This window comes from Ambystoma mexicanum, chromosome 11 (genome assembly GCF_040938575.1).
Source record: "Ambystoma mexicanum isolate Mex_15411 chromosome 11, UKY_AmexF1_1, whole genome shotgun sequence".
Classification (NCBI taxonomy): Eukaryota; Metazoa; Chordata; class Amphibia; order Caudata; family Ambystomatidae; genus Ambystoma; species Ambystoma mexicanum.
The window spans coordinates 600,451,929-600,476,541 of NC_090934.1; the positions used below are offsets into that span (position 1 = coordinate 600,451,929).

The 24,613-nt window shown below is 48.9% G+C and overlaps 1 protein-coding gene across 9 annotated transcripts in view; it reads left to right on the forward strand.

The window, feature by feature from the left end:
* NAV2 (neuron navigator 2) overlaps window positions 1–24,613 on the forward strand; it is a 972,027-nt gene that overhangs the window by 478,432 nt on the left and 468,982 nt on the right. For all 9 annotated transcript variants that reach the window (XM_069623466.1, XM_069623467.1, XM_069623469.1 and 6 more), the window contains one exon: window positions 21,405–22,485. In XM_069623466.1, the coding sequence (XP_069479567.1) occupies window positions 21,405–22,485 (1,081 nt within the window). The remainder of the gene's footprint in view (window positions 1–21,404; window positions 22,486–24,613) is intronic.

Below are 24,613 nucleotides of genomic sequence, written 5' to 3' on the forward strand. Positions count from 1 at the left end.
AGTGCATTTTAGGTGAACAGGTCAATTTGTTCTGGTCTACATCGTCCTATAGGAGCTAGTTGTGAAAGTGTAGGAGTGGATTGCATGATCGAAAAGCAGGAACAGTTGACTCTGTGGGTATTTGTTATGTCCACCCTGAAAGGCTGCCACTGCGGCCCTGGGAAAGCATGGCATTCGGGAGTTGGCAAGGCTGAAAGTGCCCGTGAGTAGATGCCATTTCGAGGGGATTGGGTCCTCCGACGTATTCCATATCTATGACATGTAATCACCACAGCTGTGCTGCTTCGGAAACTTTTTCGGCGTCTGCGTCCTGCGTCGATGACGTCGATACGCCGTCGTCGAGGACCTCCTCCGACGTCCGACGTCATCCGATGTGATAAGTAGGACGCACGACGCCCATAGCCTCAGTTCCGTTTTTTCCGCGAACGTGTTGCTTCGTGTTTCTCGGTTCTAAGCCTCGACTCTTTGGAGTTCTGTTCTTTCTGGTTCTTCGAACCTGTTAGTTTGTGAATTTCCTTCGGCGATGTCTTCCACTTCGTCTTCAACCCCGCGTCCGGGCTTTAAGAAGTGCGGGGAGTGTGGGTCCAAGATGTCGGTGACTGACTCGCACGACGCCTGCCTCTGGTGCCTCGGGGAGGCCCACGTCACGGATGACTGTGTCGACTGCCAGTCGCTCACGTCCAAGGCCTTACACGAACGTAAGAAGAAGTTGTCGGTAGGTCGGGTGTCCAAGCCCCGGAAGTCGAAGTCGGCGGGGCTTTCGACGGATGATTCGAGGGGTGACTCTCCGCGTCATCGTCGGAAGTCTCGTCGGTCTTCTTCTAGGAGTGGGTCTCGCCACTCCTCAGCCTCTTCGAGGCATTCTCGGAAGCGCCGTCACCGGTCGCCTTCCAGGTCCTCTTCTGAGGATTCTGCACGGCACGTCGGTTTCCCCACCAGCCGTGCGACGCCGGAGGAATGGGCTTCCTTCGGGAAGAAAATGATTGGCGATTCTTGAGTCGCAGGGTACTCAGCCGTCCGCGCCCCCGAGTGGGGTCGGCCGTGTGAGGTCGAGAGACGCCGCTCGCAAGAGTGGTCGGCACGAGTCACGGGAGCGGTCCCGTTCGGTCAAGGAGGCTCGTTCTCGCCGTACCCGTTCCAGGTCCCGGTCCTCGACGCATTCGAGACCGTGTGCTCCTGTGAAGTCTTCGAGGAAGACATCGACGTCTGAGGCGTCGAGGGCGTCGACAGGCTTTCTCGAGGCTCCGGCTTCGAGGACGTCGTCGAGGCCGTCGACGATCAGGTCGTCGAGGGACACGCTCGGGGCTCCGGCCTCGAGGGCTGTGTCGACGCCGCCGATACTGGAGGCGCTGCATCTGACGTCGACGCTGATTTCCTCGACGTCGACGCCGATCCTCTCGGCGCCGTTGCCGGTTTTCTCGGCGTCGGCGCCGATTCGCTCGACGCCATCGACGCCTTTCGTGTCGGAGGGCCCCGTGTCATGGGTGTGCCCCCTAGGAAGGCTCTGGTTAAGAGCAAGCACTCTCGGGTGCCTTTTCGCCGCCTGGAATATATTTCGGAGGCGGATGAGGATTCTGATGGCCTGGTTCCTAGTCGGGTGCCGGATGAAATTGTCTCGGGCCATAGTCAGTTTGACGATTTGAGGCAGTCACTGCATGATGCCAGTGGACTGGACACCTCTCCGGAGGTGGAATTTTGTAGGCCTGAGCCTGGCTCCCATGCCGATTCCTCGTACCGGCGCCTTATGGCTAGGGTGTCTGAGTATCTGGGATGGTCTGCTCCCCCAGGGGAGTTTGTGCAGGATGATCTGACGGACATCCTTGATGTTGGTCCCCCAACTGACCCGGTACTGCCGTTCCATATGGCTTTACAGAGAAGGGTGGCGGCGGCTTGGACTGCTCCGGAGAGTCTCCCGGCGGTGGGCAGATCCTTGTCGCGTAAATACCGTCCAGCCAGTAGCGACCCCTGCTACTTGACCAGGCACCCCACTCCGGAAAGTTTGGTGGTGCAGGCGGCCACGGCCCCGGCAAAGCAGGCGTCGTACCCTACCGTCCCTCCTGATAGGGACGACAAACGTTTTGATGGCTGGGCGAAGAAAGTGTTTTCTTCTGGTGGTATGGCGCTTCAGGCGGCCAACTCCATTTGTGCCTTGTCACGTTTCACGCACACTCTGTGGAACTGTGTTGCGTTAGCGGCTGAACGTATTCCCGAAGGGGATGAACGGGATGGTTTCCTTTCTATGGTCCAGGATGGTAAGGATGCCATGTGTGAGTCCGTTCAGTCGGGTCTGGACTTGGCTGAATGCGTCAGTAGGTCCATGGCGGCGAGCACCGTGATACGCAGGTTTGCGTGGTTGCGGAAGTCGGGGTTTGCTCCTGATGTGCAGTCCCGGCTCCTCAACATGCCCTTTGATGGTGAACACCTTTTTGGCAGCAAGGCTGACGAGAGCCTTGAGAGGTTGCAGACCTCAAAAGCTGCAGCGAAGTCGTTGGGCGCTGCAGTTCGCCAACCTCCGCCTTTTCGTCCTAGGGGACAGCAGTGGGGGGGTGGTTCCTTTCGCTATTACTCATCCTTCAGTAAAGCGAGAGGAGCTGGCAGTCAAAGAGGCCAACGCAGGGGTACCAGAGGTGGACGACAGGGTACCCGTGGTGCCAAGGCCGCTCGGGCAGTTGCCTCTTTGCCCTCAGGTAACGCCGCAGCCGCTCCCACTCAGTCGTGAGGCCATGTCCCATGGTTCGCCGGTTGGGGGAAGGCTGGCGCAGCATCTTGTAGAGTGGCAAGCCATTACTTCAGATGTGTGGGTTCTGGAGATCATAACCCACGGCTACTGTCTTCCTTTTCGGCACAGGCCTCGCGACACTCCACCGGGGAACCTCTCTTTGCAGAGTCCGGATCCGCTCCTTGCGCAGGAAATTCAAGCCCTGCTGGAGAAAGGCGCCATAGAACTGGTGCCTGTAGCGGAGAGGAACAAGGGATGGTATTCCCCTTATTTTTTGGTTTCGAAGAAAGACGGGGGATTGAGACCCATCATGGACTTGCGCGGTTTGAACAAACTCCTCAGGAAGGACAAGTTCAAGATGGTTACTCTCTCTCAAGTTCTCCAGGCCCTTCAGCTTCAGGACTGGTTGGTGTCACTCGACCTCAAGGATGCTTACTTCCATGTGCCGATCCATCCCAAGCACAAGAAGTACCTGAGGTTCGCGGTTGGCGACTCGCACTTTCAGTTTCGGGTCCTGCCGTTCGGATTGACCTCCGCCCCGAGGGTTTTCACCAAGCTCATGGTGGTGGTGGCAGCGCATCTCAGGCAAGGGGGGATTCACGTCTACCCCTACCTGGACGATTGGTTGATCAGGGGGAGCTCTCCCGAGCAAGTCCTGGATCATCTATCGATCGCCTGTCGCTCCCTTCACAGGCTGGGCTTCTCCCTCAATTTCAAGAAGTCCCATTTGACACCAACACAGCGGCTCCAGTACATCGGAGCAGTGCTCGACACTTCCCTGGGGCAGTGTTTTCCTCCCCAGGTGAGGGCTCTTCACATTCAGCAGATGGTGCACAAGTTTCAGCATGCCCAGACGCTCCCAGCGTTCGAGTTCTTGAGGTTGCTCGGCCTCATGGCATCCTGCATTCTTCTGGTGCCAGAGGCTCGCCTGCGGATGAGATCTTTGCAGTGGGCACTCAAGACGCAATGGTCGCAGTCCTCCGGCAGGATGTCGGACTCGATTCAGGTGCCGTCCTCGGTCGCCCGGGACCTTCTGTGGTGGGCCGTCGAAGGCAACTTGATGAAGGGGGCTCCATTTTGGCTTCCCTGGCCGGAGGTGACGGTCGTGACGGATGCATCCCTCACGGGATGGGGAGCTCATGCCAACGGGCTGACAGTCAGCGGTCGTTGGTCTCCGTCGGAGTCCAGACTCCTTATCAATCTGTTGGAGCTGAGGGCCGTCAGGCTAGCCCTGAAGGCTTTTCTGCCGTCTGTGCGAGGGAAGAATGTCCTGATCCTGACGGACAACACAGTGGCCATGCACTACCTCAACAAAAAGGGGGGGGCAGGGTCACTTCCTCTGTGCAGAGAGGCGATGCAGCTCGAGTTCTGGGCCATCCAGCAGGAAGTTTCGATCTCGGCAGTTCATCTGGCCGGAGCCGAAAACGTGACGGCGGACGCTCTGAGCAGGCAGAGCACAATCTCTCACGAGTGGGAGTTGGCTCAGGAGATTCTCCTGGAGATCTTCGCCCTTTGGGGGACCCCTCAAGTGGACCTCTTCGCCTCCAGTGTCAACCGGAAGTGCGAAGGGTTTTGCTCGCGGGAATTTCCTCCAGAAGGAGCCTTAGGAGATGCGTTCGTGGTGGAGTGGTCATTCCCGCTGCTGTACGCGTTTCCTCCAGTCCCCGTCATCCCGCAAGTGCTGCGGAGGTTACGGAAGTTAGGTTCCCGGATGATCCTCATTGCCCCGGCGTGGGCTCGGAGGACGTGGTACCCGGACCTTCTCGACTTATCCATCTGCCCTCCACATCGTCTTCCCTACCGAGACGATCTGCTCTCACGGGAGGGGGGTCAGGTTCTCCATCCAGAGGTCAGATCCCTCAACCTTCACGCTTGGCTTCTGAAAGGTTGAGGTATAAGGATTGGGACCTCCCTGCGGACGTGATGGAGGTGTTGCTTTCGGCCCGAAGGCCGGCGACAAAGTCTCTGTACCGTTGCCGTTGGCGTAAGTTCTGCGACTGGTGCAGAGTTCAGAATGTGGATCCTTTTGCATGTGACATCCCCATGGTTCTGTCCTTTTTACTTTCTTTGGCCCACAGGGGCTTGCAAGTGGGTACCGTTAAGGGTTACCTGGCGGCGCTGTCCATCTTTAAGCGCTCGTCTGAAGAGTGTTCTTACTTTAAAATCCCTTTGATTTCACAGTTCCTGAAAGGGCTCACTAATGTGTTCCCTCCGTCACCTTTCCTGGTGCCCGGTTGGGATTTAAACTTGGTTCTTAAGTTTCTTATGGGTGCTCCGTTTGAGCCTTTACATTCTTGCCCTTTGAGGCTGTTAACTCTGAAAACTGTGTTTTTAGTTGCGGTTACTTCTGCTCGCAGAGTGAGTGAGTTACAGGCACTTTCAGTTAAGCCTCCCTTCACTGTATTTCACAAGGACAGGGTTGTCCTTAGAGTTCGTCCTTCTTTTCTTCCGAAGGTAGTGACGGAATTTCATTTGGCCCAGAAGGTTGTTCTTCCGGCATTCTATCCTCCTCCACATCCTGGTAAGGAAGAGGAGAGGCTCCATAGGCTTGATCCTAGGAGAGCTTTAAGCTTTTATGTTTCACGCATGTCCCGGGTCAGAGTGGATGATCAACTCTTTATTGGTTACGCTGGAAAGCGTTTGGGGCAAGCTGTGACGAAACAGACTTTGTCTCGCTGGATTGTTTTGGCCATCTCGGAGTGCTACCGTTTGGCGGGTAAGGACCCACCGGCTGGCTTGCGGGCCCATTCTACCAGGGGTATGGCTGCGTCTACTGCCCTGCAGAGGGGTGTTCCTATTCGCAACATCTGTGATGCAGCCACCTGGGCTTCAGTACATACATTTGTACGTCACTATTCCCTTGATTCCATCCGGGCACAGGATCTGGCCTTTGGCAAGGCGGTCCTTTGCTCTGCTATTTGATTGGCTATTCTACATTTTGATTCTAAATTCTTTCCTTCCTCCTTGCTTTGGTACTGCTTTGGGAGTCTGTCATAGATATGGAATACGTCGGAGGACCCAATCCCCTCGAAGAACAAGTTACTTTCTTACCTGGTAACGTTCTTTCGATGGGATGGTCCGACGACGTATTCCATATCGCTCCCGCCCGGCCTTCCCCGCTGCAGAATTTCTTTTGCGATTGCAGCTTACGTTCCGCAAGGCTTTGTGTCTGACTGGCAGTTGACTTATGTCACACGTTCTGGGGGAAAAAACTACAACTGAGGCTATGGGCGTCGTGCGTCCTACTTATCACATCGGATGACGTCGGACGTCGGAGGAGGTCCTCGACGACGGCGTATCGACGCAGGACGCAGACGCCGAAAAAGTTTCCGAAGCAGCACAGCTGTGGTGATTACATGTCATAGATATGGAATACGTCGTCGGACCATCCCATCGAAAGAACATTACCAGGTAAGAAAGGAACTTGTTCTACTCTGGTACGGGGGTCTGGCAATCGGCTTTGAATTTTCTCTGCATGGAATGTTGGTTTGAGTGTTTTTGCAGTAACATGGATCAGAGATTTTAGAGACTGGCAAATGTCTTGGAGGAATCCAAGCAAATATGCCTTTTATATATCGATTGCTTTTCCTCTCAGAAGGAGGTTCATTTTTCTTTTGGGCAGAGATATTCCAGGTGAGGTGTCAACATATACAGTTTTCGATGAGTTGAGTTTTAAAACAATGGAGGACAGCCATATTCCTGAGTCATTCAGCCCTTTAGTAATTTGGTATCTGTAATTGAGGTGAACCACAAATCCTGATCAGTGCCGGTGGTGTATATTGGTGTTTGGAGACTGCGTTTTTGTCTAGGTATGGGTTAAGATGTTCTGTGTATTTGTTAGAATAAAGCATGTTGGCGCATCCAGATGGCTACGTTTAGTGGATGGCCAAAATCTCTCCTTCTTAATATTAGGTTTTGGTGAACACCTGCCTACTTGCTGGTTGCTCACTACCTATTATATGATATGATAGGTTATTTATAACACGCTTAATACCCAGAGGTTTCTAAGTACAGACCCGGGGATCAAACCTATGTTGCTCTGTGTCTTTTTGCATCCAAGGCGAGCACGTTGCCCCTGAGCTATCCTCCGAGACCTACTTGATTTTCCAGGTTTTAGTGGATCCCAAGATCCCCAGTGTGTGCATTTCCTCACTTCTGGGTTACACTGTGATCAAATTGCTTCTGCAGGTATTACCAGGATGAGTAGGGTATACAACACACTATGCCCCACACTGCTGCTATGCCAGCAGTGATGGCCTTTATAAAGGGCAAACGGGCACAGCCCAACAGGCAGACCTATGACTCTTTAGGTTAAGTGGGTCATGGGCAGCTTGGAATCCTCAGGAGATGTGTAGGCTGGTACAGATGCAGCACAAACAACAATATTACAGTGATTCCAAAATAAAGGATGTCCTACCAAGGTTCTATAAAAATAGGAAATGTATTAAAGTAGCAATAATGCCTTTAACTAATTAAACACTACTGGCCTACTGTAAGGGCAAACACAGATAAAACAGACTTTAAAGTAAATGGTATGATCGGTTGAAATATAAGGGTGCCCAGGCAAAGATTTCAGCAGCAAAATGTCATGTGAATGAAAACGTCTTTCCAAAGGTAGAGGAGGGCCTTAAGTCACTATACCTTGTGTTCTTGCTTTCAAGCTCAACAGTGTCAAGCCAGGCTTTCCGGCGTCAAACCAGGGGTCTGGGCTCTTTTGGTGGCGTACCATGATCAAGTCGAGGAGCAGCGGTGACGGGTTCAAATGATGCAGCACTGTTCAGCAGTGGTGACGGCTTGCTGGCTGAAGAGGGTGTGGATGGCAGGTGATGTCGGTTCAGCAGCCCTGGAAGACCCGGCAGCCTCAGTGTTGAGAATGTCTGGCAGCGGCTGGTTCAGCTAGCTCACCACAGCATTTGGGCACAGCAACGGCTTGGAGCTCGAAGGTGCTGGTAACCAGGCAGTGGCATCAAGTTGGGGATGCTGGAAGACTCAGCAGGTCTCAGATGCAAAGCTTTGGCATCAGTGTTGAGGGAACTCAGAGATGCAGAGCCGGTAGAGGTTAGAGATGACTCCTGCTGTTCCCATGCAGCAGTTTGGACGGCATGGAAGGTGCCCAACTGGCACCAAGGTAGTTCAGAGTTGCTGGGAGAGCCAAGGGTCACTTCCTTGGTTCTGTGGTTGCTGGGAGACCCAGTCTAGGGTCACAGGGCAAGGTGAGTCCTTTCTTCTTCTTTCCTAATCAGGAAGGCTTATAGAGTGAACTTGTAGTGGGTCCGTCACCTCCAGTGGCAGAGTCTGTGGTACCAGTGCCTTTCTTGCAGTAGGCTTTGGCCTCACAGCAGTTTCATCCCAAAAGTACACCCAGGATGGGTTAGGGAGAAGAGCTTTCGTCTCCCTTGGAGCCTTCTATCTTCACCTCTCTGGCAGAGGACTTTGGAAAAGACTGTAACCCCATCAGCCAGCAGAGTTCCAGGTGAATCCTTGGTGTCTTGAAGTATAAAGATGAATTAACTAAGGGCATGGTCCCTAGCCCCACCTGATAAAGGCAAAATGCAACAGTGGATTGGCCCAAAGCAAGCCTATTGTCATGGGTCCAATCCAGGCTGTTAGAACAAGTGTCCTTTGCTACCTGATTTCATAGTAGTGGTTGTGTGTGTGTGCTGAAGGTGGTCAGACAGGGAGCTCCAGAGGTTGTGAGCTTCGAGAGCAAAATGATAGTCAGCCAAGTACTACTTTGAGAATTTACCAATGTGTAAAAGGGCTTAAACGCACAATCAGAGGGGTCTTGAATGCTGGTAGGTTCTGATGAATTTCATGACATTCGGGCCTTTGGTCCTGGATGGCTCTGTGGGTCAGGCAGAAAAGCTTCAGTTTGATTCGGGAGGTGATGGGGAAACCAATGGAGTTGGGCAAGAGGTGGGTGAGGTAGAAGGGTGAGGCTTAAAATATCAAATCCAATTTAGCAATTTTTTTTTTAAATGATTTGCATTTTCGCAATGGATGATTAGGTGAGACCAGTGTAGAGGGAGTTGCCGTAGTCATTTCTGGAGAGGATGATGGCTCTAATTATCAAGGCTCTGCTGGCTGTTGAAATGAAAGGGGTCATGTCATGTGCAAATTTAAGTTGTAGGTTGCACGATTTTATAAGCTGATTGTTTTGGGTGCATATAGGGCATAGTTGAGAGCGTCAGAAGACCAAGAATTTGGAGGGTTGCTTCAGAACACCTTTGAGCGATTCTAATGACCGGCATTGTGAGTTTGGGCTGTGAATTCATGCTCGACTCATTCTCGCCACCAGATGGGCATCATCTGCGTACATTTGAAGTGTTAGATCATGCCGGCTATTTGCCTCATTGTAGGCATTTAGGAGGAGTGGGCTAAAGTGATCATCCTTGAAAATCTAAAGTGAAGGTGGGTGTGATGTAATAGGGAGGCACCAAGCATGTTGGGATCGGCTCCAGCGGAATGATTTTAGCCTTTTCAGAGATGTGACAGAGATTTGGAACCAGCCATGAATACTGGAAAGAAGGATAAAATGGTCGGCGTTGAAGATGGCCAACAAACCGAGAGGGACGAGTCTGTCTGACTGCTTAGAGCCAAGGTCCACAAGGAAGTGTTCTCCAATGTCTAGGGGTACTGTTTCACCAACCAGACTGCTGCCCCTCTCACAGCAAGGAGAGTCCAATAATTTGCCTTTTATTTTTTTTCACCAATGTTGTAGCTGTTATTGTAGCTAGTTTCTCCATGATTTTGCCGATCCCGGGAATGGTGAATATGGGTCCAGTGATGGCTTCTGGCACTTTGGTGTAATTCAACCGATGTTGAAATAAACCCTCTTAGAAAAACGTTGTTATGATGGAGAGAGTGTGTGTTAGGTGATTGCCTACTAGGAGAGAAATGGAAGCTGGCAGGAGTCAGTGGGGGAACCAAAGTGGCTATCTTTCTTAATAGCCTTTCAGATGTTGCCGGTGTGGAAAGCGGCAAGGATGCTAAATTTCCTAATGGATGAAAGGAGGTGATTCTTATTTTGGTAATAATAATAATAATATTCTGAATCTTGGAAGTAAAGTAGTCTTGGAGTTGGTTGCACAGGTTTTGAAAAGGGGTTGTGTGTCAGCGGCCAAATTGGATTTGATGAGGTTGTGCTAGATTTTGAACAGAGCTGCTGTGTAGTTCTTGGCATTGTCAATTGCTTGCGAGATGGTTTTTTTGCACTGCTAAATGGCCTGTTTAATGCCTCTTTAATGAAAGCGACAGGCATTTGTCAATTAGAGAACCAGTTTTTCTCTTGCAATGCTTTACTACATATTTTTGAATGAATGAATCGCATACATTAACTAGAAGCACAATTTAAAATGTGCTGTGCCTTAGAAAAAATGACTGAACAGTGTTGTACTCCTAATATTATGTTTAATTAGGTGGGGCGATATGGACCAAAAGTCATATCTCGATATTTTTGGGCTGAATGGCGATATTCAATGTATAGCTCAATATTGTTTGTGGGTTAAATGCTCAGTTGTGAGCTGCCAACTGCATGTCACAAACACCTTTATTTATAAGACATTGATCAAAATAAAGTGCTAATACTCTTCCTGTTTGAGAATACACACAGCTATCTAAATGTCAATATGTAAATAAAAATGTGTAGTATATGAAATGTATAAACAAAACCTGAGGGGTCGCAGGGGCGCTACTCTGGGGTCCCAGCTGCAGTAAGCTCAAACAGTCCAAAGTTGTTCTCCTACTAGTGCGCTTTCATGCCTCTGCAATCTTCAGGGAGGCTGATAGGATGCAGGTGTGCAGGGTTGAATCCCTTTGGTGTGTACCAGGCAGTGGTAGCAGAGAATTCTGGTAACTGTAGTGTAGAGCTAGCCAGAACCCACTCTCCCCCATTTTCAATGTTAGCCCTCCGTGGGAAGGAGGAGGGAGTTAACATCAGAATGGCACTCCAATGTTAGGCAACAGTAGCCCAGGTGCAGCCCTTCTGGATCCACAGTCTCCAGTTAGATGTGCAAACAAAATCCTGAGGGGTAACATTTTAAGTATTGGGGGAGGGGTATTGCCTTTCCGTAATTTACTCGCATGATGGTTGTGTTGGCTCACGCAGTTCAGATGTAAAATTAGCTGGGAAATCGTAACCCTCTCCAGATGGGCCTGCTGTCCAAGCCTCCCCCCCCCCCCCCCCAGAGCAGGCACTGTGTGGAAGGCGAAGGCCTGCACGAGGAGAGAGTGGCGCTCCAGACCAGCCACAGGCCTGTATGCCTGTGGGGATTAGGTGTGTCGTAAAGAGGCCCCAAGACTGCAGTCAAGCCCTTCTTCACACTTCATCCCGCAGTGTGTGCTGCCTTTCTCTGCCGGCCGACCACCTACGGTTTCAAAGAAGGACTGTGTTGAGTGAAATAAGAGAATGATTGCTTAGCTGCTCCTGTGTGTGTTTCGCTTTTATACTCAGTTTGGTTTTTGGCAGCTGTTACTCTAACTTGAAAATGAATTAAAACATCTCCAACCATTGGCAGATGAGGTACATTACCACACAGCATTCACTTCCCCTCTGCCCCAGGTAGGGTTGGATGCGGGCTCGCCACTTCATTGTGGTTTGCTGAAAAGTTGAAAGGCAGGTTTTCAAATGTTCATCTTCAAGAATTTTGGGAGTTTCCAAAGCCGCTGTTTGCTATGATGCTGCCAACCTGCCTATGCTCCAACTGTCACAGGTGGCACGAGACCACAAATGGGTCCCCTAACTGACTAATAGTGAATGGGTTCTAGTACTGTTCCTATCCCAAGGATTTAGGGCTCTTAGACATGGAAGATTCCATAAACCTAACAAATCTGATGGTGCACTTTGAAGAGGTGTACTTCTCAGAGCCAAATAGGAAGCGTTGAGCAACTTGTTTTATTAATTAGCGCTTATTGCACTTTACGTATTGAGTTTTGAATTTTGCACATGGCATAGTCAATTGGTTGCAATGTTTTGCACACCACTTATCGGGCACCTCTTGCGTAATTAGAGGCTTGATATATATTGGGTGTTTTGCACTTTGGGGAACTAATTTGAATGGTTTGGTGTAAATACAGTACAGCATCTGGCAGGGAGTGGCAAATATGAAGCTGTCTATGGAGCCTTACTGGATCTAACAGCTGCCTTCGACTCATTGGATCGAGGGCTACTGTGGATGAAGCGAACGGGTTGGGGAATTCCTGCAGGTGTGTTAAGCTTGCGTATGGCCCTACACTTGAGAACTGAGATTCAGGTTTGCTTGAACAATCCAGGGTCACTGTCAAGGAAAATCTCGACTTTTAGAGGGGTAAAACCAGGCTGTTTTGATACCCCTAAACTGTCACAATTAAGTTTCCAGTGGCTCTCTTATGCAGATGATTTTTTTCTGTTGCATGCAAGCAAGATCGGCCTACAGCGCTTGATCTTGGCATTTATTCAATTTATGGAAGATCATTCATTGACAGTGAACCGTTCCAAATCCTAAATAATTAGATTCTCAAACAAAAGGAAGAGGTGTCCGCATAGGTGGTCCATTGGGAATTTTATCATTCCATCTGTAGATTCCTTGCTTTATTTATACTTCCCGGTCTACTCAAGACCCTCACTGACTAGTAGTGTTACCTGGATTAATGAATTTGCAGAAAAACTGATACCGTAGTTAAAAATGATCGATACAAAGTTTGGCAGTTTTTCCCTCAAACTGGTGATCAATTACTATGAAGCTAAGCTTATTCCCAAGCTGCTCTATGGTACTTCTTCCCCTCACTCTGGCCTACCTCCATGGGCTCCCCCACCCCCTCCTCTGCAGCCAGGAATCTCAGTCATCTTCAACCCCTCCCTCTCCTTCATTCCTCATATTCAGGACATTGTCAAGAAGTCCCACTTCCAGCTCTTCCTTCTCAAAGGAACTCTACTCTTCCTCACCTTCCCCCAGAGATTCAATGTTACCTGTGTTCTGGTGATCTCCAGGCACTCCAATCTTGCTGCGTTCACCCTTCGACCTATCCAGCTAATCCAGAATATGGCAGCAAGACTTATCCTTGGCCTCAAGCCCAGAGACTGCATCTCTCCTGCCCTTCAAAGCCTTCACTGGCTCCCGGTATCAGCACAGATTAAATTCAAATCCCTCTGTATCATCCGCAAGGCTCTCTGGGGCCAGGGAACACTTGTATTTTCAACACTTCCTGGCTAAATACTAGACTTCTATACACCTGCACTCCTCTGGCACCAACTCCCTGCGTGTGAAACGATTTGTGAAACAGAGAGCTAGTGGACGGTCACGTTCCTCAGCGGCCTCCCTGCTTTGGAACAGCCTCCCTCTTCCTCGGCCTCTTGAGCAGGACCTCCCTATGTTCCGGAAAAGCCTCAAGAGCTTTCTGTTTACCTCTTCCTGTTCCTCCTCTCTTCCCTGCTAATCCTGCAGTAGTGTGACTGATGTGCAGGGCCCTTATGTATCCTCGGGGCCCTGACCCTCCACATCGCTCATCCCGACCACTGTCTATTTACTGCACTTACTTGACTCACCCTCCCCACGGGAGGTTGCACTTACGTTCTTCTCTTCTTAGCAATTCACCTGAGCACATCTCCCTAAGCACCACAGCACCTATCCCATACCCCCATGCCCCTCCCCTGCACTTGCACGTTCTGAACTCTCACAAGGCATAGGTTTGTCTCCCCTCCCTCTCCCTGTTAGTCTCACTATCGTTTTGCACTATTCAATTATTTATCTTTGATGTAATTCATTGTCTACCTCCCCTGTCCCCACCATGCCGCCTTGGTGGGGGGGAGGGTGCTTTGAAACAGTTTTGATAATTGTATAAGCACCTAACAAATGACCAATAAATAAATAAAATAAATTGAGACGCATCAATTCACTATACTGGAACACCTGCACGTGGTTGAGGCGAAAGTTTGGAAGAGAATATTAAGCATACCGCCGAGTTTCCCTGGAGCTGCAGTTCGGTATGACTTGGGCTTACTTTCTCTTAAATCACGTGCTGAGTGGAGAATTTTATTCCTCTTAAGGAAAATTGTAATCCTGGTTGAAAATTCATTGTATGCTGATTATAGACTACTTTACATGACCGATAGTTGCCCCAGAATGATAGCTCTTAAAACACTTTGCACTGGGTTCTGGAAATGATAGATTACACTGTGGAAGATTTGGTAGAGTATCCTAGTGCAGTTAAAGCCCTTCCATTTCGTTATGACTGGGTCGCGACTTTGGATCAATTTCACTCTTAACCTTCCCTATCCCATCCGAGGGAAGATTATAAACAGAGTGGCGTTGTGGCCCCTTTTTTGAGTATTTATCCAGATAAATTGACCCGCGCCATATTTGTAAGTTTGCGCTGGAACTTGCACAAAACTAAAGAAATCCTGATAAGATACAAGATCTTACGCTACTATGGAGGGTGCAGGTTTTCCAAGTTACCTGGTATGGAGGACACGATGAAACATCCAGTAGTCACTTGGTCAGGGATAACTGCTCTACGCATTCTCTACCAGGGTAAAGTCTTTCAATTGGCACCTTTCACTCTGACTCAAATGCCTCCTGGAATATGTGTCTGGCAGGGCGAACTACATCTACAGTAATTGGCATTACCTCTTTCATTAGAGCGCTTAACTTAGAAGATCCTTAGAATGATGCACAGTTTTGGTATATGTTTTAGTGTATGATTGATAATTGAAAAGTGAATTGCTGTAATCCTGTTTTTAACTGCAGATATAAATGTACTGTATGTTACATTTTATTTTTATTTTTTGCTCTTTATTAAAGATTGATACTTTTTTCAACCAAAAAATAATATATATATATATATATATATATATATATATATATATATATATATATATATATATATATATAGTGATTATTCAGCTATCTGTTTAGCCTTGTATGTGTATATGTTTACAGCTGTAATAATATGTATATTTACAGCACAAATAATGTAGCACCTTAGCCCGTAATGAAATAAGAATGTGAACTTACCCCAAAAAAAAAGTGTCTAAACATCACAATGGCATTGGACGTCCCCGACACGGGGTTCCAGCAAATGGGGAACTGTGTCTGCCTTTGTCGACAAGGTTGGATGAAAACCACAAATTTCCGTTGGGTCCAAGCGAAGGTGCTGGACATGCCCTTTGACAGAGAATCTGTTTGAGAAGGTTGTCGACGAGCCCCTCCAGGCCATCAAGATGGCTACGGAGGCAGCCATTCCCTGGGCACTCTCCAGCATCAGCACTTGTTTTCTTTTCACTCCTCCAGGAGAAAGTCGAGCAGGTCTTCCAAAGGGTTCTCCATGTCGTACTGACAGCCTTCCAGATCCTCAACGCAAGAAGTCTACAGAGGCCTTTCCCAGGCCTACGGTAGTGGGGGACAGCGTCGCCCGCAGGGTAGGACGCCGGAACCAAAGCAAGCCTGAACCGACCGGAACGTCATACTGTCAGGGTCCGGCTTGACTGAATTCCACAGGAGCTGATGCTGGCCCCACAGACCCTCACCAGGAGTTCACCTCTCAACCCTTAAACATAAGCTGAGCTGAAAACCCCAAGAAAGGGAAAGGGGAATTTGGAGAAAATAACAACGGAGACACAGCTGCCCTTCAACCTTCTGGTAGGCTCTGGTATCTGTGATAAACAAATACACCTGGTTACTAATATAATAAGAAAACTTGTTTTCTAAATTATGCTAAATAAATTCTAAACTCTTTACCTCTTAAACCTCAGTAAAAGACTTAGAGGTTAGTAACCTTTGTGGAATATCTTGTAAATATATCTTGTATTGTGCAAATAGTTCAAGCCAACCTAGTCTCTTTAGAATCCTAAAGTGATGGCCTTTGCAACATCTTTTCAGAATTAGATATTCTTCTTACTTCAAAGTTCTTCTGATCTTATGTAGTTTTCAATGCTTACATAAATTGCAGTCTTTCTCTGAAAACATTGAGTTCTATTTGCATAGATAACTTTAAATTATATTCTTTAACTTCCTGGAATACTGCTTTCTTTCTGCGTGTGAATTGTTTTCCTTATTTACACATTTACACAACATATAGTTTCTTCCTTTACTAGCGTGTGCGATAAACACGTGAAATCAGAAGACGTGAAGAGTTGTCCTCGCGTGTAAAATACACACGCGATTATCTTAAAAAACCAGCGCACGTGAAAAAATACGTAAGCGTGATAAAAATAACATGCGCTGATAAAAATGGACTCGCGCTCTATCGCAGCCCGACACGCGCTTTCTCTTGAGACGTATTTTGCGTAAAAAATATACACGCGCTAAAGTTAACTTGCGCAATTCTTTTAGGCGCGCGCTCTATCGTAAAACCACACGCGCTTTCTCAGGAAACGACTTTCACGTGAAAAAATGTACACGCGCTAAAATTCACACGCGCAATTCTTTTTGGCACGCGCTCTATCGCAAACCACACGCGCTTTCTCAGGAAACGACTTTCACGTGAAAAATGTACACGCGCTAAAATTCACACGCGCAATTCTTTTTGGCACGCGCTCTATCGCAAACCACACGCGCTTTCTCAGGAAACGACTTTCACGTGAAAAATGTACACGCACTTTAAAAAGAACACGCAAACGGCAACTTGCGAGCTCGCGCACACATTAAACAGTCTTGAAGAACATTTCACACAGTTAATCAACTTTAAAATCCTACGCACAATCTTCAAGCTTGTTTTCCTTACAATAACTTTAACTGTAATGTCTCTTTTCTCAAATGAACTTGAAACTTGTTTACTCTTTAAGTTTTCTTATAAAAGAAAATGAAAGTTCACTGTGGCAATCTCAAAATCTTTAAAAGAACGATCCCACCTGATGACTTCTTGTTCAAATTGGATCAGCAAACGATATTCTTACTTTGGTAGATTTTCTGAGCTCTGGAAAGGCCTTACTTAAGGAGCTTAACTAATACACAACCAGCCACTGAATTTCTCTGGATGAAAGGCACTTTAGACTTTTGCTCATCTCCCAAGAATCAAACCCATTGTCCTCTGCACCAATCAGGCAACCAAACATATCATTGTTTATTTAACCAATCAGAGTAAGTTTCTTTCACTCCATCTAGACTTGGGCAAGCACAATGTTAATTCTATGAACAAACTCTTCCTGTTACTAAACCAGCCAGTTCTAAAAGCACAACTAACCCAGCCAGCTCTAAAGGCACAATGTTAATCTTGTTACTCTTCCTGTTATGAAACTAGTCAGTCCTGACACATACTCCACTCGTGCACCCCTGTGGGAGGCCGGCTGAGGAGGTTTGTCACATAGTGGTGAAAGATCCCCACCAACAGATGTGTGCTGGATGCTCTCGCCCAAGGACACACCCTGGAGCGCCAATGCAGGTGTCAGCGGATCCCTCCTGTTACCCATCAGGAAAAGCACATCCCTCAGCTGAGGTCTGGCATGGATTCACAAGTGAACCCTCCCTCTGACCCCTCTGCGGCTCTTCCTGGTCATACTGCCACTTTACGTGCTTACCAAATCTGAAGATGGCTGCCAGAGGAGGGGCTTAGGGAGAGGACTATCATTGGACAGGGGGGTATGACCCAGAGGCCAGTGATTTTAAGTAAAAGTTAAACTTTTCTTTTACTGAGGATTCCCAGCCTGAAGACGGGGAATATTTATGAGCATGTGAATCCATGCCAGACCCCATGCTGGAGAACAATAGTTACAGGTAAGTAACTTAAACCTTACTCCGTCCTCCACAAAACCACTACTCTCCCGAGCTACTAATTCCTCTTTTGCACTATTACTCCCTCCTCAGCACTACTACTACTCAGCCACGCTCCTTCCACCTAGAACTATTCACTTCACAATCACTCCTTATGCTAACTATACTTGCCACACAAACACTCACAGTGCAGTGCCACTTTCACTCACTAGCCAATACTTCACCTTTTACAGAAAGCTCCTCCACATCCCAACACTCCTTTCTCCCTCCTGCTAGTCAGTTGATCTTACACCTCCACTATCTCGGACCTCACCTTCATAACCCATCCGTACCACTTCCTGTGGACCCCCATATAGCTCCCCCCCTCTCTGGATTGGATCTATTTCCCATGTCCACTCTGGACCTGTCTCCCCCACCTAGGAGGGTCTTTATGCAGCCAACATTCCAAATAGGGGACTAAGCCCTCCCAATGTTTCCATGCGAGCTTGATGTGGCACAATAACGATAGCTGCCTGACTGTGTCAGTGTTACCATTCGTAAGTTAAGGGCTCTTAGTCCTTGGTGTATTGGGGTTCATGTCCCTGGTACCAGTCACTGATGGTCTAACTATACTCGCCACACAAACACGCAGCAGTACTACGTTCAATTGCTAGCCAATACCTCACCTTCCCCAGAAAATTCCTCCACACGCCACTGCTTCATAACCCACACTTCCTGCATCCTTTGGCCCCTTTATTTAGCACTCCCCCGGATTGGTTTTCTTTCACTGGCCAATCTGGCCCCTTCTTCCCCACCAGTGAGGGTTTGTGTTCAGCCAGCATTACAAATAGGGGACTCCTCCCCGCCCACTTTTTCTGCGCAGGTGGAGCAGGTGGCACAACAAGAATAGCGTCCTGGCTGGTTCAGTGTTCGCGTTTGTTTTTGGGGCTCATCTCCCTGTGGCCCAAAGGTAATTCCTTGGTGTATTGGGGTAAACGTCCCTGGGGGGTCTCGGGGTTTTAGCTGTGTTGCTAGTCCGCCACTGCTGATGGGAGCCCCCGCGCGGCTTCCCTGACGTGTGTGTAGTGATGGACCTGCTGCTTGTCTTTCTCTCTGCACCTCCATTATTGCATCTATTTGCTGTGGGTAAAGTGACATTTTCGGCCCGAGTGTTGTGGTCATTATTGCCTGTTAAAGTCATCGATCCGTGGTATTCAAACTTTTTTTATGCCGAGCGCCTTGGGTAAACATGTCCCCTTTGAGGAAAAATATTGCTGCTGGGGCCCCCCCAAATGTCGTTTGTTTATATAGTCTATTAAAAGTAGTCACCACACTCTTTTTTGGGAGAGGTTCACGCCCCCCCCCCCCCAAGCCCTCCCTATACATCCTTTTGGCCCCCAAGGAGCCCCACCGCACAGTTTGAAGACCACTGCCCTTGATAATGACCCAGTATTGGACTGCTGATAGGGCCTGATTATTCAACGCTGACGCGAGTGGGTGTTATTTGAAAACCTCGACACAGTCGTAGAGTATCACCCATTTTCCTGAAAGCCTCTGCAAGAAAAAAATACCACACTCCACGGCCCTCTGTACCCCCTGGTTCGTCCCAAAATAAAGCCAGAAAAAGAAACTTATGTGCGCGTGCAACTTCTCAGTTGAACGCCTATTTCTCTTTGTAGTCTCAGCAAAAGCTTGCAATATTGTCGTATTGTGTACGAAGTATCACTTTAAAACTTGACTTTTGTCTGCCCCTGTCCATTCTCTCAGAACTGTTCAACAACCACCGACAGGTTTCTTCCTGCGTGTGCTCATCAGTGACATCCGTTTGAGTTTAATGACGCTGGGCGGGATATCCATCCATCCATCTATCTATAAGGCCTGTTTGGGGGTAGGTAGTTTGAACAAGGAGCACCGAGTGAAATGCGGATTTACATGTGAATTAACTTTCCTCCATAAACCGCGTCTCGTCCTCTGGTGCTTCCACGTTGAATCCATCATAAATCTGCTTTAAGAGCCCGTGCTGCCCTTTCACAACATCCGAACCCCCCCAAAGCCCGCAGATGGATGAGTCCCGGGCCATCAGGGGGTCTCCGTTTTGGGATCACACGCTGGGGCTGGCAGTCTTCACTAAGGCCCTGGAGGGGGAGCGGGGGGCGGGCGCTCTCTGTGTGCCCCTCGCTGCTCTGGGGTTTACTGGAGCGATTCCTCGGGCCGCTGGAGGGGGAGGGGACACATTCAAGGACAGTTTCTTTTTAAAAACTGTTTTCTGCTGCGGACGGAGTCGTACTTGCGGCTGGCTGCCGAGAGCCGGCTGGGTAGCTGCGGTAAAGGCAGGTGCGGGAGCCGGGGTGCCCCGCGGACGCGCAGGGGCCACTGGGGACATGGAGGGCGTGAGGCACGCCGCCTGCGGTGGTGGCGGCGGCGGCACCGGCTTCCTGCTCCGGCGAGGCAGCCGCAGGTTCACCTCACGGAGCGGGAACCAGGAGGTAAGGGGCTGCACTTAGGCTTTCTGCTCCCATGGGATGAACACGTGTTTTATAGTTAGTGAAACGTTACCAAGATACGGCGCCCTATAAGAATTTGGGGTTCTGGAATGAGTATATTCCTCTCCTGAAGACTGTTGGGGGAGGGCGCTGGGGAGGTAGTTGAAGGCTTCCATGAGGCAAGTGGCATGGTAGTTTGTGGGATGTATTCGGTTTGTGGGCAGGTTGAAAAGGACTTAAAGGGGGTGCGTTAGGTGGGGGGCACCCACAAATGAAGTTGGGCTGAGAGTTGTACTCCTATATCACTGAACATGCATGCATACTAATGGGTACGTTTACTTATACCTTTGCACATTAGAAGCGGATTTGTGGGGCCTCGGATTTACAGAGTGGCCCATTTCTTTTAATGATACGAAGTGTATAGCTTTGGATAAAGGCGCTGTATAAATAACACTTCATTATCATTATAGCAGTGACTGACTTTACTCTGCTGATGCTTATTGAGGAAAAGGGAAGCATTCACAATTTTGAAGCAGTGTTAACGAACCATTAAAAAAAGCAGCACAGTGGAAGCAGCTCAAGGCCTGTTCTTTTTTTTTTTAATTTTTTTTTTTTTTTTAACAATGATGAAATAATGTAAGCTGGTCCAGATAAGGAAGTGGGCAATTCGCTCTACCCTGAATTTGGAGGAATGTGGCCTTGTGTTCACAGTACACCATGCTCAGCAAATAGGGGGTGCAGCTTCAGGTCACAGAACACAGACTGCTCAGGTAACACATAATACAAGAGCTGGGGTGTTTTTTTTTTTTAGCGAAATCACAAATACGGCTACTTTTTCAGCACAAAAAAGTATTTAAAAATGCTATGCCTGGGTACTTTTGTGTGTGATTGAACTATATGTATACCCTCACAAATACATGTAATGGAGCTTCTACAAGCCTTTTAAGTAAAAGCATGCCAAGGCCTTGCAGAAGGAAATGGCGCGCCCACCTGAATGGCGTGTGAAGGGCTTTGCTTATTTCTTGGCATAGGTTCCTGGTGCGCGAGCTGCAGTCTCCTTTCTCTGCAATCCCTGCATTAAGTGTTAGCTAGCCAAAGACACGACACTTTCTAATTTTGTACACTGATTTGTTCCCGATTGCCGCCTCGCGTTGACTAAACAAGCACCATCTGGGAGGCCGGTCCTTCTCTGTTCCTGCAGCAGGGTTGTGGAACCCATGAGAAGTGGAACATCCCGCAGTCTTTAGCCCTAAAAACCCTTTTGGTTTTACAGTAATCTTGCGACCTTGAGCTCTCACACCTCATACGGTGCCAAGAGGCCACTCTGGTGGGGACAGGTGCACTCTCTTTATAACCTTCTGACAAATTGTTTGACGTTTTCCTTGCCAAGTAAAGTGTACTGTCTTCATCTTTGCAATTTTTTGAAAATGAGATACGCATGTAGGATGACTGACAAGTTTCCTTCTAAAGCTTTGCATCTTTGAGGCATGTCCCCAAAACTTGTTTTGATTCTGGCTGTTTTTCCATTTTTAATTGCAGAGCCAGCCGACCACTCGCCCTCTCAACAAAGCGGAGTGAATGAAAGTGTGCTGTCCACCATTCACAGCGGGAGCAACGCCAACACCGTCGGCACCACCAATTCCTCCGCCATCCCCCAACCGAACTCTGCCAACAAGCCCTGGCGCAGCAAGTCCCTCAGCGCCAAGCACACCGCCACGTCTTCCATGTTGTCGGTCAAGCAGCCGGTGCCAGACTCTCCCAAACCCCTGCCAGAGCCGGCCAAACCGGTGGCCAACAGTCAACGGTCCATGCTGGAGAAACTGAAACTCTTCAACAGCAAAGGCGCGTCCAAAGCAACAGGGCCCTCCCTGGACAGCCCAGAGTCCCGGGACACGCCCTGTGAAAGACTCGAGTCCATTCCGAGCTTTGAGGAAACGGAGGAGGCCGATGCCGGCATGCGGACTACACACGCCACTGGGACTCTTTCCAGTAGTCCTAAAATTGCACTCAAGGGCATTGCACAGAGGACTTTCAGCCGGGCGTTGACCAATAAGAAAAGCTCCCCCAAGTACAGTGAGAAGGACAAGCAAAAAGATAAAAGCAAAGAAGCCAAGAGGGCCTCAGTCACGGAGAGGCCTGAGGTTAAAGAGGAGCCGAAGGAGGAGCCAGCCGCACCCCCAACGGAAATGCCAAAAAAGTCCTCCAAGATTGCCAGCTTTATCCCTAAAGGGGGAAAGCTGAGCAGTGCCAAGAAGGAGGCAGCGGCCCAGCCGAACAGTGGCATACCAAAGCCAGGGCTCAAGCTCGCCACAGGTAAATCCCCAAGTGCCCCCGCCAAGGAAGGCGATAGAAGCCGTGGCGGCAAACCCGGCCCAAGCCTTTCTCTTCAAAAATGCCAGCTCGACAGGCATTCCAGCTCCACCTCCAGCTTAGGCTCTTCGGAAGGCAAGGGCATCGGGGGCATGGCAGCTGCTTCCCACAGTAGCACCCCTCACGCCACCCACGGGACAAGTGGCATTACTCAGACCACAGGAAGCAATACTGTCAGTGTTCAGCTACCTCAGCCACAGCAGCAATACAACCACCCCAACACAGCGACAGTTGCACCATTCATGTACAGGTGAGAGCTGCTTCTCTGATGGCCTTCCTGGAGGGCCCGTCTGTTCTTGTAAAGTATTGGCAAGTGCTCACTACCGGGCGCTTTACAGGCGACTGCTGAAAATGCGCTTTACTGGTTTGTAAAGTGATGGGGCATCCGCATTTTGCTTAGTCTCTCAGTTGATTGAAGTCTGGTTCCGCACCTCAGGTTGACATGTGACGCCTGGTTGCACTTGTGTCTAAATGCCCACATGTGAAATATTCTGCTTGGGAAATGGGATAGGCTCATGCATGAGATGTGGCCCGTCAGAATCTGTTACAGGCTGAGAAATTCACAGACTCCACTAGGTGCCTGTCCCAGCGGCGCATGTTTTTTTTGAGTGTGGTGTGAATGGTAGCTGGCAGTGGCATACGAGGAACCTTCATAAGCGTAGGCCAGGAGTCACAATAGACATTCAAAAAAGGGTAAGGAAAAGTTCTGGCCGCGCTCTGGCACCTTATAGCTGGAGCAGTGGCCAGTCCGCCTTTGTGATAGATCTGTCAAATTAAAAAAAAAGACCAGGAAGTGAGCGGAAGTCTGGTTTCTCCCAAAGCATGTTCATGGACATGTTTTGTTGTTTATAGTGAGGAAAACAACCTGGCACATATTTTGTTGAAAAAGCAGGTCCTTGCAGAACTTGCTGTATAGGCATTGTAACGGTGCCTGATTTCTGGGGCGCATGAATGACATTTGCAGTGTTTCTCTCTTGTGTTGGTTTCAGGTGGAGGCCTGTGGGGTTTTAGGACAACAGTGGCTGAGTTATGGCTTCTTAGGAACCATAAGTGTTTCATTTTTTGCTGAATTTCAAGTTTTTTTTAATGATCTATACCATTATACCTACAGTACACACTGTGCATGTCCAGCGGCCAACCTATTGGTCCCTTTGCTCAGGGTAGGGTGTTTGCCCTTCTTAGGGAAAGCGCAAGGACGATATTACCCAAATTGACCTTTTACAGTTGACTTTTTGTCCTAAATTACGTAATAATAGTGGTCCTAATTGACCTTCTGCACAAGGACCTTTACCTTTATTTTACTTTTATATATATGTGTGGGGTGGGTTTGGGGTAATAAATAATAGAATGAGATTGGGTAGGGGGTAGCTGGGGGTTTTGGATTGAGTGTGGGGTTGCGCGGGGTTCCCCCCCCCCCGCATATATGTCCTAATTGACCTTCATTTCACGATCAATTGTAAAAAGGTCATTCTCCCGTGATTAATTTTGAAAAAGGTCAATGAGCGCTTTGAGGCCTAGGGGCGATTGGGCACTATATAAAAACTATAATAGATAGATATATAGTATACATCTGCAAGGACACCACAGCATTAGGCCACTTCACCCAGGGCAGGACATGGAACTTTCCCAGCCTACCCCTTGTGCCCATTGAGCATAGCCAGTGGCCACTTTGTCTGGTGAATGGCTGTTGTCCCTGCCTAGGTCAACCCCAAGACAACCAAAGATGCCCCAGTGTCTTGGGCATAGCCTCTGACGTTGGCATGGCAGATCCGGTTTGTGGTTTCAAAAACCACTGGAAGAGCTACACTACCAGAAGCGCCCGCTGAGCCGGCCTGAAGTGCAGTGACCCTTCATGCCCGGCCCACTTGGCATGGAATTTGGCCATGCCTGGGCTCAGTAATCCCGAATGCAGTACCCACTGAGCATTGGAATCCACCTGGCAAATTCTCATCCAAATTAGGTGGCATTCCATCCAGCAGGCCTTGCCCTATTCTTTGGAAATTAAGGATTGTGTTGTGGCCCTCTCTCTAAATGCCTGCTCTGCCCACCCTGAGACAGAATTTCACAAAACATTTCCAACCAGAGTGAGCTACGCATTTTTTTTTTAACACAGTTTCATGCAGTACCGTCCATGGGGTCCAAAGATGAGTGGAATTTTTTTGGATGACCCAGCCACCTTTCTAACTCTAGTAACGCGGGCCTTGCATTATATATGGAAAGCTAAAAGTCTTTAAAAATTGCCTCTCCTATGGTTCAGATTCGCTCCGTTTGTGAGGGGGTGCAAAAATATTCCCAAGCCCACCCTCCATTCTGTCACCACATTTCTCAGACACGGCGGATACGCGTTCCTATTGTTTCTTCTAGTCCGCCTCTGTCAC